Below are 14,488 nucleotides of genomic sequence, written 5' to 3' on the forward strand. Positions count from 1 at the left end.
ATTGAACCTAGGTGATTGATGACAAGCTTTGCTTTCTTAGTGAGTATATTCATAGCTAGAAAAGAGTTAAAGGGAAGATTCTTAGGGGGAAGGGTGTATATATTTGTTAAGAGCAAAAATAGTCTTTTGTGGAAGAAGATTTTATTCTAATAGGGGTGGGAAGTAGAAAATGAACAGGTGATGACGCATTGCCGATCTTCAAGTGATGCCATTCGTGAAATGACTTGAATCTAGTTTTCATTCTGTATGTATTTTCCCCAGAGTTATTCAGGCTTGAGAAAGGTCTGAACATTAAATTAGTGTAAGAAAGTCTTACGTGTAAACCAGAATTATACTTTATATTTATTTAGCATTTCATTTCCCCCAACTACGTGTAAAAACAATAATTTAATATTAATTTTTTAAAATTTTGAGTTCCAAATTTCTCTCTCCCTCCTTCCCCTCCTCCCTGAGACAGCAACCAATTTTATATTGGTTATGTATGTGCAACCATGCAAAGTATATTTCCATATTAATCATGTAATGAAAGAAAACACACCAAAAAAAACTAACCCAAGAAAAATAAGAAAGTCTAAAAAAAAAAAAAAGGATGCTTCAATCCACTTTCAGACTCCACTACTTCTTTCTCTGGAGGCAGATAGAATTTTTCATCATGAGCCTTTCAGAACTGTCTCAAATCATTGTATTACTGAGAAAAGCTAAGTCATTCACAGCTGATCATCATACAATATTGCTGTTACTGTGTACAATGTTCTGCTGGTTCTGCTCACTTCACTTTGTATCTATTCATGCAAGTCCAGGTTTTTCTGAAAGCATTCTATTCATTTCTAATAGTATAGTAGGAACAGATTAATCTCTCACACCCTGGAGACAGGGGCAACAGAATGGTAAAGGTTCTTGAGTCCATGTCAAAGAAAAATTGGGTAAAAGAATTGGGAATGTTTTGCCTGGAGAAGAGCTCAGGGGTGCCATGATAGCAGTCTTTATGTATTCGGAAAGACTGTCACGTGGAAGAGGGATTAGACTGGTTTTATTTGTCCTTGGAGGCTGTGGAATCAAAAGACCAAGTTAGGCTTGATATCTGAGGGAAAAAAAGCTTCCTAACAATTTGAGCTGAGAGTGGATTTGGATGCTTCAAAAGGTTCCTGCTCCGTGGACATCTTCAAGGCTGAATAACCATTTGTAGTAGGTATTGCATTTGGTTAGGCTAGAAGTGTCGTCCCACTCTCAAATTCTGTGTTCTTTATAGTTTACAAAACACTTCATACTTCCTAAGGCCTTCAGGGAGTGTCTAGGGATCTCAAATGAGTATTCTCTGAACAAGGAGTCATTTGTAGCTATGCATGCAAGGTCCTGCCATGAGTCAGTGAATATTCCCTTACTGTTCGTTGCTCACTGTGTGTGTACGTGGGTAAATCATTTCCTCTTTCAGAACCTCAGTTTCCTCATCTGTAAAGTGAAGGAAATGGACTAGATGGTTTCTGAGGATCCCTTACATTTCTAACATTTTCTGACGGTGTTTTAGGATGAATAATCCTTGGTGTAGTAGATTAGAGCTGAGGGACTGAAGATGGAGGCAGGGAGCCCTGTGAGGAGGCTAAGGTAGTGGTCTAGGTATGAGATAATGAGGGCCCGGACCAGGGGTGGTAGCTCAGGAGAGGACAGCAGACAGGACAGATGGGAGGGAAATAATGAAGCAATTTTCAGAGGTTAGAAGCTGATAGAGGTTATCTTGGTGAGACTGGAGGTGTGGAGAGTTCCTTGAGAAATCCATGTCTTGAGTGAGCCCTCCAGGAAGAATAGTGAAACTAAACTCAGCATGGCAATATGGGGGTTGTGTTTCCACATGACTAACTCAGGTTGGTGCGCATCCTTGCCCTGGGACCATAAAAAGCACACAGCAAATACTGAATTAAATTACATTGGCTTGAGTTTAATTGAAATCCAGACTTTTACAGTCTTAATATAAAAGATTTTCTACACAGAAATAACAGGTGAGAGCAAGCCAGTGTTAGTGTGTCTCTGGTTCTCGCTTTATAAGTCTGGATTTGCAGGGTCACATTTCAGGGGGTCATTTATTTTCTCTTAGATGCTCTGCTTGTATTTCAAATTAGCTGCTACTAAGTGAATGGTTTTGTCTTTATTATGTCTTCATAATTTAAAGGGCTAGACTTCTCATGGATGAGACAAATGAGAGAAGGGGACTATCTTTGCCATTAAACGAAAAGGTTTTTTTCTATATGAAAACATAAATCTTTAAAATGTAATAAGGTTCATTCAATATTTACAAAACATAATTTCATCAGGGTGGGGTGCTCCTGCTACTGACATTGATTAAAACTCCATTTTGCTTCAGCTGAGGGTTTCATGTGGCCAAGCATTTGGTGATGAGCTTCCTGCAAATTTAGCTAGCTTTATCCTCAGGATAAACAAAGTGATTTTAACTGGGCCTTTACTCCCAATTTTTTCTATGGTGGAAATACTGGCCAGAGGGTGTTTGTCTGGCACAACCACTGAGGCTTTAAAGTCATTTTTATTTCATAGTGAAACATCTTGAAAAAGATATAATAACAACACTCAATTAGAACAAGATTTAAAGAAATATAACACATGGTTTCATTAAGTGTATTTCTTATGAACTGTTATCAATAATCACTTAACTGAACTATGGTTCTTTTAGTTCCAAACAGAAAATCACCTCCCAACTTTCCCTGAACTTTTCTTAAACTCAGGATCCTATCTGGGGCATATATATATTGGGCCAGTTCCTCTTGGTTTTGGGACAGTGTAGAGTCAGAAATTCTGAGAGCAGCTTCCATTGAGAGGTTGTATATATAGGTGAACATATATATATGTATAGGTGAACAAAGTTGTATTTGAGAGGATGTTGGTCAGTTTCCAATGTGGTGCCTCTCTCCTTCACAGTTGTTTCCTAATGCTGTTCCACCTCCCCCTTGGGTGATTGGGTGGTAAATCTGCTCTGACAGATAATAATGGATTTAATTTGTCAAATTACATCTTATGAGTCAGTATATTTTATGAATGGTCCCAGGAAATCTGTCACTCCTGGGAGCTGAAATATCAGCTAATGAAAATAATTAAAAATGAAAAATTGAACAAGTACAAGGAAGATAAAATCTTTCTACAGAAGGCTTAGTTAAAACAGAGGTGGCAGGCTTTTCAACCTTCAGTGCTCTTGGTAGGTCGGTCTAGTAGAATGTTTGGGTATCACAGGCAGACCTTGGAAGAGAAGGAAAAAGAAGAGAGGAATGATGAAAGTGGAATGTAGATAAGGAGACAGAGTGGTGAGATATGAATGCTACCCAACCGCCTCCCATAGGGAGTTTCAATGGTACCTGTCTTTTAGTGTGGGCCAGACACTGTACTAAGCAATGGTGATTCCATGACCAAAAAGGAAACAGTGCCTGTCCTCACAGAGATTACATGTCAAAGGGAGAGATTATATATATTTATATATAATTTTATAAATGTGCATATGTATATATGATGGATATTATATATGGATATTAATTATATATGGATATTAATATAATATATATGAATATTAGTGCATATTATATATAGTCACAATATACATATATGTGTGCATATACACAAAATAAATACAAATAGCTATTAAGAGGTTAGGCTCTTGTTTTCTGATCAATTTCTTATGTCCTTAAGAAGAAAAGGGGCAAGTTAGAAAAATTTCAGGAATTTGTCAATTACTAATAAAGCCAAGGCAATGTTCCTATTGGCTCTTTGCAGCTTTTCTGCTTGGGAAGGTGTGCTCAGGAACTGTGGTCAGCTTGGGCACTGAAATCCTCATGTTCATGTTCAGTCACATTCATAAGCCACAGACTTATGGATCTCTCCATGCGAGGGATGGGTTCATTTCCCAACTGATGGAATATCAATTCTAAATGAGTTCCTTCCCAAATTCAGTCACAGACTGAGACTTATGACAAGTTGCCAAGTTCTGAATCTCTGAGCCCCAGGTGGGATGAGAGCATCAGGTCCGGTACTGAGAGAATGGCGTTTTTGTCTATGACATCTTCACCCTGTAGGGGCTACTCTTAAAGCCTGCCTTGTTTTCCCTGATTATCTACAATGACCTTGTCCTCTGGCCCCTTATCTGAACCTGATTGGAATCAATTTATATTTTCAGCTTCCATCAACTCGGTGGGCACTGAAATCCTTATTAGTCACCTACTGTGAAAAGTAATATTTTGATTTGTCCTGAAACTATCTCCTTCAAGTTTATTTCTGTAAAATTGGGGGTAATAATAGCACCTACCTCCCAGGGATGTTCTGAGGATTAAATGAGATAGCAACCATGACTCTTTACACAGTGTCTGGCATATAGAGAGTGTTATATAAATGTTAGCTGTTATCACTTCTCCTCTCTATGCCCAGTGGACCACTCTCTGCACTATGTAAATGTTAGCTATTATTATTACATAGTGAACCTTCAGGCATCCAAGTTGGGGATGAAAAGGAAGTGGTGATTCTTAGGTGAATTGAGGGACTGTGTCTCCTTTATCCTCCCCAGTCTAGAATAGGAGTTGAGAACTTGTGGTGTGTGTGCCCAATGATACTACTATATGGAACACTAAATTCTTTCATTCACTCATCATACTTTTCTTAAATGTCTATTGTGAGCTTGTGCTGGGTACTAAAGGAAATTGCTAATTTAACTAAGATGTGGTCCCTGATGTCATGGGGCTAATAGGGAGATGTGACAGAAACATTTAATGACCCCTAAGTGTATTAGATTAGTACAAAAAAGGGGAGAGAGGAGCTATGTGGACTCCACGAAGAAAGGGCATCATCAAGTGAGGGAAGCAGGGAAGGCTTCATAGACAAAGTGGCTTTGAATTGGACTTCAAAGGTTGGTTAAGAATTCTACAGGGAAAAAGGATAAGGGAAGACATTCTTAAGGGTATAGGGAATAGGCATTGAGAAAGCATAGGCATGGAGGAGGGAGGAAGCACAACAAGTATAGCATGGGCAGGCAATAATCCAATCATATTACCAGTATAGCCATGGGTATGGCACCTACCATGGCATCTACATCCTTGTCTCTTTTGGAGCTGACACAGCCTCCTTCAACATCACTTACACATCAAATTTGGATTCTCATTTTTGGAGAATGAGGGGTAACCCAGTGTGGAAGAATATACTCTTGATTTTCCACTGTAGCTCCTGAGCTTTTACAGCATGCTTTCCATTTATACAAATCAGTAACAATAAGAACATAGATTTTAAAAAATTTTTATTTAAAATTTTTTGCAATTTATAATCACTTATTTTCTCTCATTCCCTTCTACCCCTACCCCCAATTTAAAAAAAGAGAAAAGAAAAAAAAGAAAGAAAACCTTTAGATCCAATATGCATAGTCAAACAAAGATGATTCCCAGAGCGGCCATGTCTGGCAATTTATGTCTCATTCTGCATCTCTTTGTCAGGAGGTGAGTGGCATTTTTGGCTGACCATTATGTTGGCCATTTTTTTTAATCTTATGCACCATTGTAGTTGGCCAAGTCTTTCAAAGCTTATAGTTGTAGTTGGCCAAGTCTTTACAAAGTTATAAAGACAACTAGATAGCACAATGAGGTGATAAACTGGCTGGCAAAGTAGAGTCCTGGACCTTGAGTCAGGAAAACCTGAGTTCAAATCTAGCTTCGGACTTACTTGCTGTGTGATCCTGGGCAAACCACTTATCTTCTGTTTATCTCAGTTTCTTAATCTGTAAAATAAGGACAATAATGACACCTGCCTCTCAGTGATGTTGTGAAGATGAAACGAGAGAATATTTGTAAAGTGGTTTGTGAATCTTAAAGCACTTTATAAATACTAGCAATTATTATTGTTGATGTTGTTACTTTTTATTGTATAAAATGCTATCCTGGTTCTGCTAACTTTGCTCTGCCTCATTTTATACCGATCTTCCCAGGTATCTCTGAAACTATCCTTTTCAGCATTCCATAAAACACAAATATATTCCATTACATGCAAATATAATAATTTATTCATTTGTTTACCAGTTGATGGGAACCTTCTTTAGTGCCCAGTTTTTTGTCAGTATAGAAAGAACTGTTATAAATATATTTGTGTATATGAGTTCTTTTCCTCTTTCTTTCATCTTTTTGGGGTATAACTGTCATGGTGGTGTTGCTGTGTCAAAGAGTATGCACATCTTCATAACGTTTTGGACATAGTTCCAAATTGCTTTCCAGAATTGCTAAACCATGTTACTATTCCATCAACAATGCATTTGTGTACCTATTTTTTTTTCCTGAAGGCCTTCCAGCATTTACTTTCCTTTTTTTGGTCAACTTTGTCAATGTAGTGTGAGAGGGAAACTCAGATACTTTAATTTGAATTTCTGTAATTATTAGTGGGCAGCTAGGTGCCATGCTGGGGTTAAAATCCAGCCTCAGATACTTGCTAGCTATATGACCTTAGGCAAGTCACTTAACCCTCTTTGCCTCAGTTTCCTCATCTGTAAATTGAGCTGGAGAAGGAAATGGCAAACCTCTCCAGTATCTTTGCCTAAAAAGTGACAGAAGGGGTCATAAAGCATCAGACATGACTGAAATAACTGAGCAACAAAAAAAAATATTAGTGATTTTTTTAATATGACTGTTGGTAGCTTGAATTTCTTCCCCTGAAGAAGTCTGTTCAAATCTTTTGGATATTATCAGTTGAAGAATGGTTCTTATTCTTATACATTTGAATCAGTTCCTTATATATCTTGGGTATGAGACTTTCATCAGAGAAACTTGCTACAAAGAATTTTTTTTTCACTTAACTGTTTCCCTTTGAATCTTAGCTGCATTGGCTTTATTTTTACAAAAACTTATAAATTTTGTGTAATCAAAATTGTCTTTTATTTTCTATGAACCTCTCTATCCCTTATTTGGTCATGAACTCTTCCCCTATCTGTAGGGGAAGAATAATAAAATTTCTTCCCTAACTCCTCTAATTTGTTTATGAATTGACCTTTGCTATCCAAGTCATGTATCCAATGTAGAGCTTATCTTGGTACATGATGTTACGTCTTTGTCTAAACCTAATTTCTGCCGGACTGCTTTCCAGTTTTCCCAGCAGTTTTTGTCAACTAGTGAGTCCTCCTCCCAGTACTTGGGGTCTCGGGTTTTTATCAAATACTAATCTACTAAGTTCATTTGACACTTAAAAGTGAAAAATGTTTTAAATGAGAAGGCCAAAGCAAGAATAATCATAGTGTAACATTGAATAGACTGCAAAATTAAGATTAACCTAAGTAAGCACATAAACCTCAGTCATACTCTCCCACCAATGTACATACATTAAGGAGAGTGGAAACACACTTATAAAAACCAGCAGGGGGGCACATGAATAGGATCTCCATGACCAGAGCAGAATGCCTAGAACAACTCATAAAGCTGGTCTCCAGGTGTGGATGTTGGTAGTTGCTTTTAAGTAACAGTCTACAGTCAGGGGTGCAGCCTTGAGGGTGGCCCTCTAGGTCCTTAAGTGTGGTCCTTTGACTGAATCCAAACCGCATTTGTTCTGTGAAGTTTGGATTCGGTCAAAGGCTGCACTTGAGGACCTAGAGGGCCACAAGTGGCCTCAAGTCTGCAGGTTCCCCACTCCTGGATACCAAGAATCACTTGCTTCTCTTCTAAGATTCTCTGGCTTCTTGCCTGAAGAGAACTCTTCACCCTTGCCCTCGCCCTTGCCCCACTCTTTCCAGCCTTCTGAAACAATATGAAGCTCTTTTAATAAAGCAAACTGTTCCATGAAACAGTCGCCCTAAGCTTGGAGTCTGTAGCTTTCTACTATGTTCCCTTGGCTGGGTATAGAAGTAGGTTTTTAAAAAAATTATTATTATTTCAGTGACAAGCTGTTCCCTTAAGCCAGAGATCTACAAAGCTTCTCAGATCTGCTCCCTTGAGCTCTGAGGACTTTCCCCTTTAAGCTAGAATGGACGGTAAAAGGCAAAGCAGCCAAAACCTCAGGGGCTGGCTTCTTTCAGGCTGATGATCTTCCTAAAAAAGGAAATGTGGAGGAACCCGGCCAGGTCCTCATAGAATGGGATTCAACAGCTCCGTGGAGCAGCTACAAAGCTCTCCTCCAGACCACATAGTCCCTAGCTCTGCTTTCAGGACCCATCTGTCCTGTTAGCTCTCATTCTGTAGACGATGCTAAAGAACGTGGACAAGTCCAGCTAGCTCTTCTCACTCCATCTTCTTCTGTATTCATCATTTTGTTTTATGTGAATATGAATGGATGTCTTTCAGTGTCTTTTCTCCCCTTCTTATCAATAAAAAAGACTTAGTCGCTGAAAGTGGAGAATTCTAGAGTCCTGGGAATATCCTCCTCTCGTCTGGTCTTATGAGCAGTTCTCTTTGATTTAATGAAACTAGCTATACTAGGAAGTTAATTCCCTTGTCTATATTCCTTACATTTTCTTTGAACAAGTATGCTTTTTTCTTGGTATAGCCACCTGCATTTTAACAGATAACTATCTTTTTCTTTGTTTCATATAGTGTATGAATATTGCTTGTTGAATTGTGAATAGTGTATTTTCCCATCAACTGGTGATGGAATATGCCATACCTTGAATATAATAAAGCCTGTTTCTGATTCATTTTGGCTCCTTGGCATTAGCTATCAAATTGAGAAATAAATTCATGAAAAATATCAAGAACAAATTCCCATTGTCTCCGAATAGTTCTTTGACTGATTATTTTTCAAGTGTAGCCTTCAAAATCCAAGTCTTAAACTTAAACTACTGGGTAGATTATGGTTTTTTTTTACAGGCCCAAAGGGCATAATGGATTTTCTCAAGTAATCCCTAGATGTTGTCTGTATAGCTTCAGAGAAGACAAAAACATTCTAATACTTGAAAGACCTGTAATTCCGATACTCCCTCTAACAATGCAGATTGCAAGCTCTTTGTACCTTAGTAGATAGTCTTCCTGTGGCCAATCTGCTAATGAACTTCTTAAACCTAGCTTGGCTGGTTCTTGGACCATAGACATTTAGTTTATCTTTGGGATTATACTCCAAATCTTTCCACACTGGTTGGACCTGTCAGACTTTACCTTCCAGAGTCAAGGTCACTTCCAAATCACAATTAAGGCATTGCATCAGGACTTTATTGGGAGGACCATACAGAGCAGTAATAGCACTTTACATTCGTACAGTGCTTTACAGTTTTCAAAAAGTTTCACACCCATTATTTCATTGGATATTAACAACATTGTGAGGTTGTTATCACCATTTTGTAGGTGGAAAAATGAACTTGAAGAGGTTAGGTGACTTACCCGAGGTCACATACTTCATAAGTAGTAGAGACAGGGCTAGAATCTAGATCTTTTGATCCCTAATGCAATGTACTTTCCTGGAGTCCTTTCTTCCTTTCAGAATGTACTCCCAAAAGGGAGCAGAGCCCCTTAGTCCTTTCCATTTGCCTCAGTGTGATGTGGGACCTGCTGCCATGTGGTGAATTAGACCTGTGGCACCTGCAGACATGTTACTGACCAGTGCCTGTTGACTCTTTTTTCTTCTTACAGTGAATAATGTTGACTTTGAAGGAAAAGTAGAAGAGAAGAAGGATGTGGAGGCTGGTGATGTGACAAGGAGTGGGCCCCGTCCAATTCTCCCATACAGCTCCATGTTCTGCTTAAGTCCCACCAACCTGTAAGATTCCCCATGAACTCCTAAATGTATGTGTACTTGTGTGTGGGCTATCCACGTGCATGAAAAGTCACCTGCCTGACCTGTGGTGAAGGTAGCAGAGCCAGACTTCAATACATAGATTTGAGACCATCTACCCAAGGGGACTGTAATTGAATGGCAAGTATTGAGCTTTCATGTGCCCTCATGCTCAGGGGGCACAGGAGAAGGATGAGACTTGGCTTCTGCCCTTAAGGAACTGACACCATAGTGGGGAGGACAAACCTGACTCACAGGATATGACTGTAGGGCAATGGAAGTGTTTCCCAATCCAGCCCTCCCTTTCTGTTGTTCCTCTCACAGGGGACAAAGATTTTTAGGTGCCTTCTGTACTGGGTTGGTTGGGCTTACCTAGTGTACCAGATTTTGGCAGTTTTCTCCTAGCTCAGACCTTGAGATGCTGGGCATGTCCTCCAAATCCTTCAAGGATCCTGAGTCCTTGACCCTCTGAGGATGGAACCACAAAAGATGCTATTTGAGTGTCAGATCTTAAGTGCCAGAGGTCAGAGGTGAGAGAGGTTACTGTGGGTTGTAATAACCAGAGAAGGCCTCTTAAAGTAGGTGGACCTTGAAGAATGGGTAAGATTTAAATGGAAGGAGGAGGAGTGTGTGTGTGTGTGTGTGTGTGTGTGTGTGTGTGTGTGTGTGTGTGTTGGGAGTGTGGTGATAGGGAGAGAAGATCAACTCAAATGGAGCACAGGTTGTCAGTCAACGAGCATTTATTAAGCATCTATTATGTGTCAGGCACAGGGCTAAGTGCTGGGCATACAAAAAAAGGCAAATGTCCCAGCCCTCAAGAAGTTTACAACCTAATGGGTGCCTATAGGGTTGGGGGCAGAAGAAAAGTTTGGGGGTAAGGCAGGGACTAGGTTATGTAAAGCCTTGAATGGTAGGCCTTAGACTCCGTGCAACAGGGCACATAGTAGGTCCTCAAACAAAGGAGTGCCATGATGGAGGGTGTGCTTAAGGAAGTTTGGTTTGATAGAATGGGCAAGATGGATTAGCCAAGAAGGAAAGGACTTAATGTCTTGGAAAACAGGCCACCTGCACCCTTCTATAACAACCATTTGCTTTACCTTTTTAATTTGCTGAGCACTCTAAGCATAGATGTTCTCCAGGGCTCAGTTCTGGCGCTTCCCTCTTCATATTCACTCCCTCAGAGGTCTTCCCTGCTTTCACAGACAACTACTGCTACCAGCTGAACCCCAGAGCTCTGAGTCATTCTTAACTCCTCTCTCCCTCACGTCTGATCAGTCACTAAGGTCTATTCATTCTCTCCCTTTTTGGTCTTTCTCTTCCCTCCCCTCCTCTCCATCCCCATGATGCCACATTGTTGTATACTGTGATCCTGGTGCACAGTTGTATCCACAGTGTATACACACACACCTGTGTCTGTGGACCATACATACCCTCTGTCATATGCCATGTCTTTGTACCTTTTGTCACATGTTCATGTCTATTTTATGTTTAGTCTTGTCAGATTTTGCATGACCCTGTGGACCATACTGTCCATTTTTTTTGGCAAAGATACTGGAGTGATTTGCTATTTCTTTCTCTAGTGGATTAAGACAAATACAGATTATGACTTACCCAGAGTTATACAACTAGTAAGTGTCTGAGGCCAGATTTGAACTCAGGTCTTCCTGATTCCAAGCCCAGCTCTATCTATCCACCTCTCTGCCTCTTAGGCAAACATTAATTGACTTACCCAAGGTTGCATAGCTAGTAAGTGTCTGGGACCAGATTTGAACTTAGCTCTCCCTGTCTCTAGACCAGTGCTCTATCTACTGAGCCACCTAGCTGTGCCTATAGGCTATATCCAATACCACATACCTATATGTTCAGAACTGAAGCATGGGCATACCCATGTTTGTGGTCTATATACATGATTGCATGCAGACCTATGGTTTGCACATGCTGTCACACAGCTATATCTTGGGTCGGAATAAGAACATGAGATTAGGAACAGGTATTTAGGAAAATTTCTGACTCAGAACCATGGGGCAGCCACCCAAATTCTTGCTATGACGTGGGCAAAGGGTTTTGTTTTAGGACAGTGATATTTTTGTCTATGGCATTACTCTCACACTGTAAATGAGGCTCTGAAAATTCTCCTTGTGTCTCCTAATTAGCCATTTGGGGGTCTGTCTGCCAAGACCTTACATGAACCTTGCTGGAATCAATTTATGTTTTTATTTCCCATCAACTCTGGAGGGCACCGAAATTCTTATTTATCACTTGCTGTGAAAAGTAGCACTTTGATTTTTCCAGATATTACCTCCTTCAAACTTCACAGGATGTCTGCGAGTCTAATCCTGCCCCTTCAGTGAGTTCTGGGACTGCTTCCACCTTTTCCATTTGTCAGCTCTGCATTCTGTTTTCTATCCCAAACTGGAGACTGAACATTTTAGGCTTCAGCCTTGAATATGAGATATCAAAGATAGAAGACAGAGTTTGTAGGATTAAGGTGATGGCACCAACTCTGGAGTGGTCATGCTTGACAGATGTAAACAAATTAGAATCTGGGTTTTATTTTTTAAAATAATTTATTGATACTTTTTTCTAGCACTGTCACAGAGACTTTTCTCAATATACCTGTTCATTCTCATTCCAGAGCGAATCTTTCCTTTTAACAAAGAAAAATGGTTAAGCAAAAATTGTCTGTAGTACATGTTGACATTCTATATTTGTTTTCCTTTTTCCCTCTGCCAAGAGAGAAAGGAATGCTAAATTATCTGTTCTGCAAGACCATTATTATTAGTTTGGAAGCTTTATTTTGGGGGAGAGGACTTTCATGGATCAAATAGGAATTATGTAGGGAGGGGGATGAAGAAACAATAAGAGAGGAAAGAAAAAGGAGGAGGGGAGGGAGAGAAAAACAGAGAGAGAGAGAGAGAGAGAGAGAGAGAGAGAGAGAGAGAGAGAGAGAGAGGATATTATTGGAAAGTAGCATTTTTTCTTAAGTTCCTAGATCAGTGGCTTTCCAACCATCCTGATGTACTCCACTCCTTTTCTCCTCCACCTATGGATACCTACAACGTTCCCCTCTTCTCCCATGCTACAAACCAGGCACCTCAGACAATCTGGCCATACTTTTGGGAGGGATCACTCCATCCATGCAGATTTTTAGTCCCCCACAGCTCTGATATCTGCAGCAGAGATGCTCCTTGGGTTGATTCTGTGGACAAAGTTTCTTGTCTCTTTAAGGAGCATGGCCCTTCTCATTTCTCATTTCTTTGCCTTTATCCTCCAGGCTCCGGCGTGCCTGCCACTACATAGTGAATATGCGTTACTTTGAAATGGTCATCCTCGGGGTCATTGCTCTCAGCAGCATTGCTCTGGCTGCTGAGGATCCAGTACAGGCTGACTCGCCCAGGAACAATGTGAGTGTCTGCTGGTAGAATGTCTGTCCTTCTCCATCTTCCTTCCAGCAGGCCTGGGGTGCTCCCCAGAAAAATGTAGAGGCAAGGGGAAGACTAGGGGCTGGGCAGAGGCAGAGTTAGAAAAATAAACCGTAGATCTAGAGTTGAAAGAGACCTTTGAGGTCATCCATTCAAATCCATTTTACAGATGAACACACTGAGGCCCAAAGGAGATTAAATGACTCCCCACAAAATGGTAAGGAGCAGAGCTTAGAGTTGAATCTAGTTTCTGAGACTCTAAATTCAGCTTTCTTTCCATTACACCAGAGAGGAAAAGTGATTAGCCCAAAGGCACACGGTAAGTTAGAAGGTAGAGCAAGCAGTTAATTCATCTTTGCTCTTAAGTTTCACTGTGGTTGAGAGGTTGCCAGGCCTAGAGGCCTGTGGGCTACCCGAGTCTTCTTACCTCACCTCCCGAGGTCTTCAGTTGGCCAAACCGGATGCTCGTATGAGAGAAAGGACGTTCCAGAGTCAAACAAGGGTTGAGCTTTATTTCAGGGTCTAGTTACAAGTGCAGAGGAATTCTTCCTTAGGAGGGAAAGAGAAAGATCTCCCAAGGAGGCAAAGATCTTACAATAAGAGATTGGAAGTAGAAGTATAAGCGGGGAGAGAGGGGGAGGGGAGAGAGGAGAGAGGAAAAGCGGAGCCTGGTGTCCTCACCGCTCCGCGCCCCTCCACCCAAGAGAACTTTCAGGCTTTCCTGATCCTACTTAGACTCTCCAGCAGCAAAGTTTGCATCTGAATACCGTGCTGTTAGATAACAATAGTGTGCCCAGATCCGGGACAATCTCGAGGGCGGGGAGAGCTCTCTCCCATCACGTTTCTCACGGGAAGAGGTGGAAATACACGAGATAGCTCGGTTCACCTCGATTCCCAGCCATTTCCTGGGGGGTCTCGTGAGAACTCTAAGATTTAGAAGTTCCCACCTTTACCCGCCCGAGACTGTCCACATGGAATTGAGCTTCCAACCCTAGCAAGAGGTTGTTCCCATGTAAAGAGCCCACTCACATTCCAGGAGGGTTCTCTGCCAGAAGCTCCCTTTTCCAGATTATGTTTTAGGAAACTTGACTTCCAAACACAAGACTTCAGAAGCCACAGAGCCAAGAAGAACACCTGCAGCAGCTGCTTCCACGGTACTTTAGAGAGTCAGAAATGAGGGCCACTCAAGATCCCTGTGGACCATGTATTGACATTAAAAACAACATACCAACAATATCTCTGTTTGCGTGTATTTTTATTTATTTTGTTATTTCCCAATGATATTTTAATCTGGTTCATGCTGTACTCTGGAGTGTCATGGGCTACCTGTGCTCTAGAGATACAGAACGCTTTCTAGG

The 14,488-nt window shown here is 40.7% G+C and overlaps 1 protein-coding gene across 3 annotated transcripts in view; it reads left to right on the top strand.

The window, feature by feature from the left end:
* Positions 1–14,488, top strand: part of CACNA1B (calcium voltage-gated channel subunit alpha1 B) — a 254,918-nt gene that overhangs the window by 148,396 nt on the left and 92,034 nt on the right. For all 3 annotated transcript variants that reach the window (XM_072633213.1, XM_072633211.1, XM_072633212.1), the window contains 2 exons: positions 9,567–9,693; positions 12,983–13,112. In XM_072633213.1, the coding sequence (XP_072489314.1) occupies positions 9,567–9,693; positions 12,983–13,112 (257 nt within the window). The remainder of the gene's footprint in view (positions 1–9,566; positions 9,694–12,982; positions 13,113–14,488) is intronic.

Source organism: Notamacropus eugenii, chromosome 1 (genome assembly GCF_028372415.1).
Source record: "Notamacropus eugenii isolate mMacEug1 chromosome 1, mMacEug1.pri_v2, whole genome shotgun sequence".
Lineage (NCBI taxonomy): Eukaryota > Metazoa > Chordata > Mammalia > Diprotodontia > Macropodidae > Notamacropus > Notamacropus eugenii.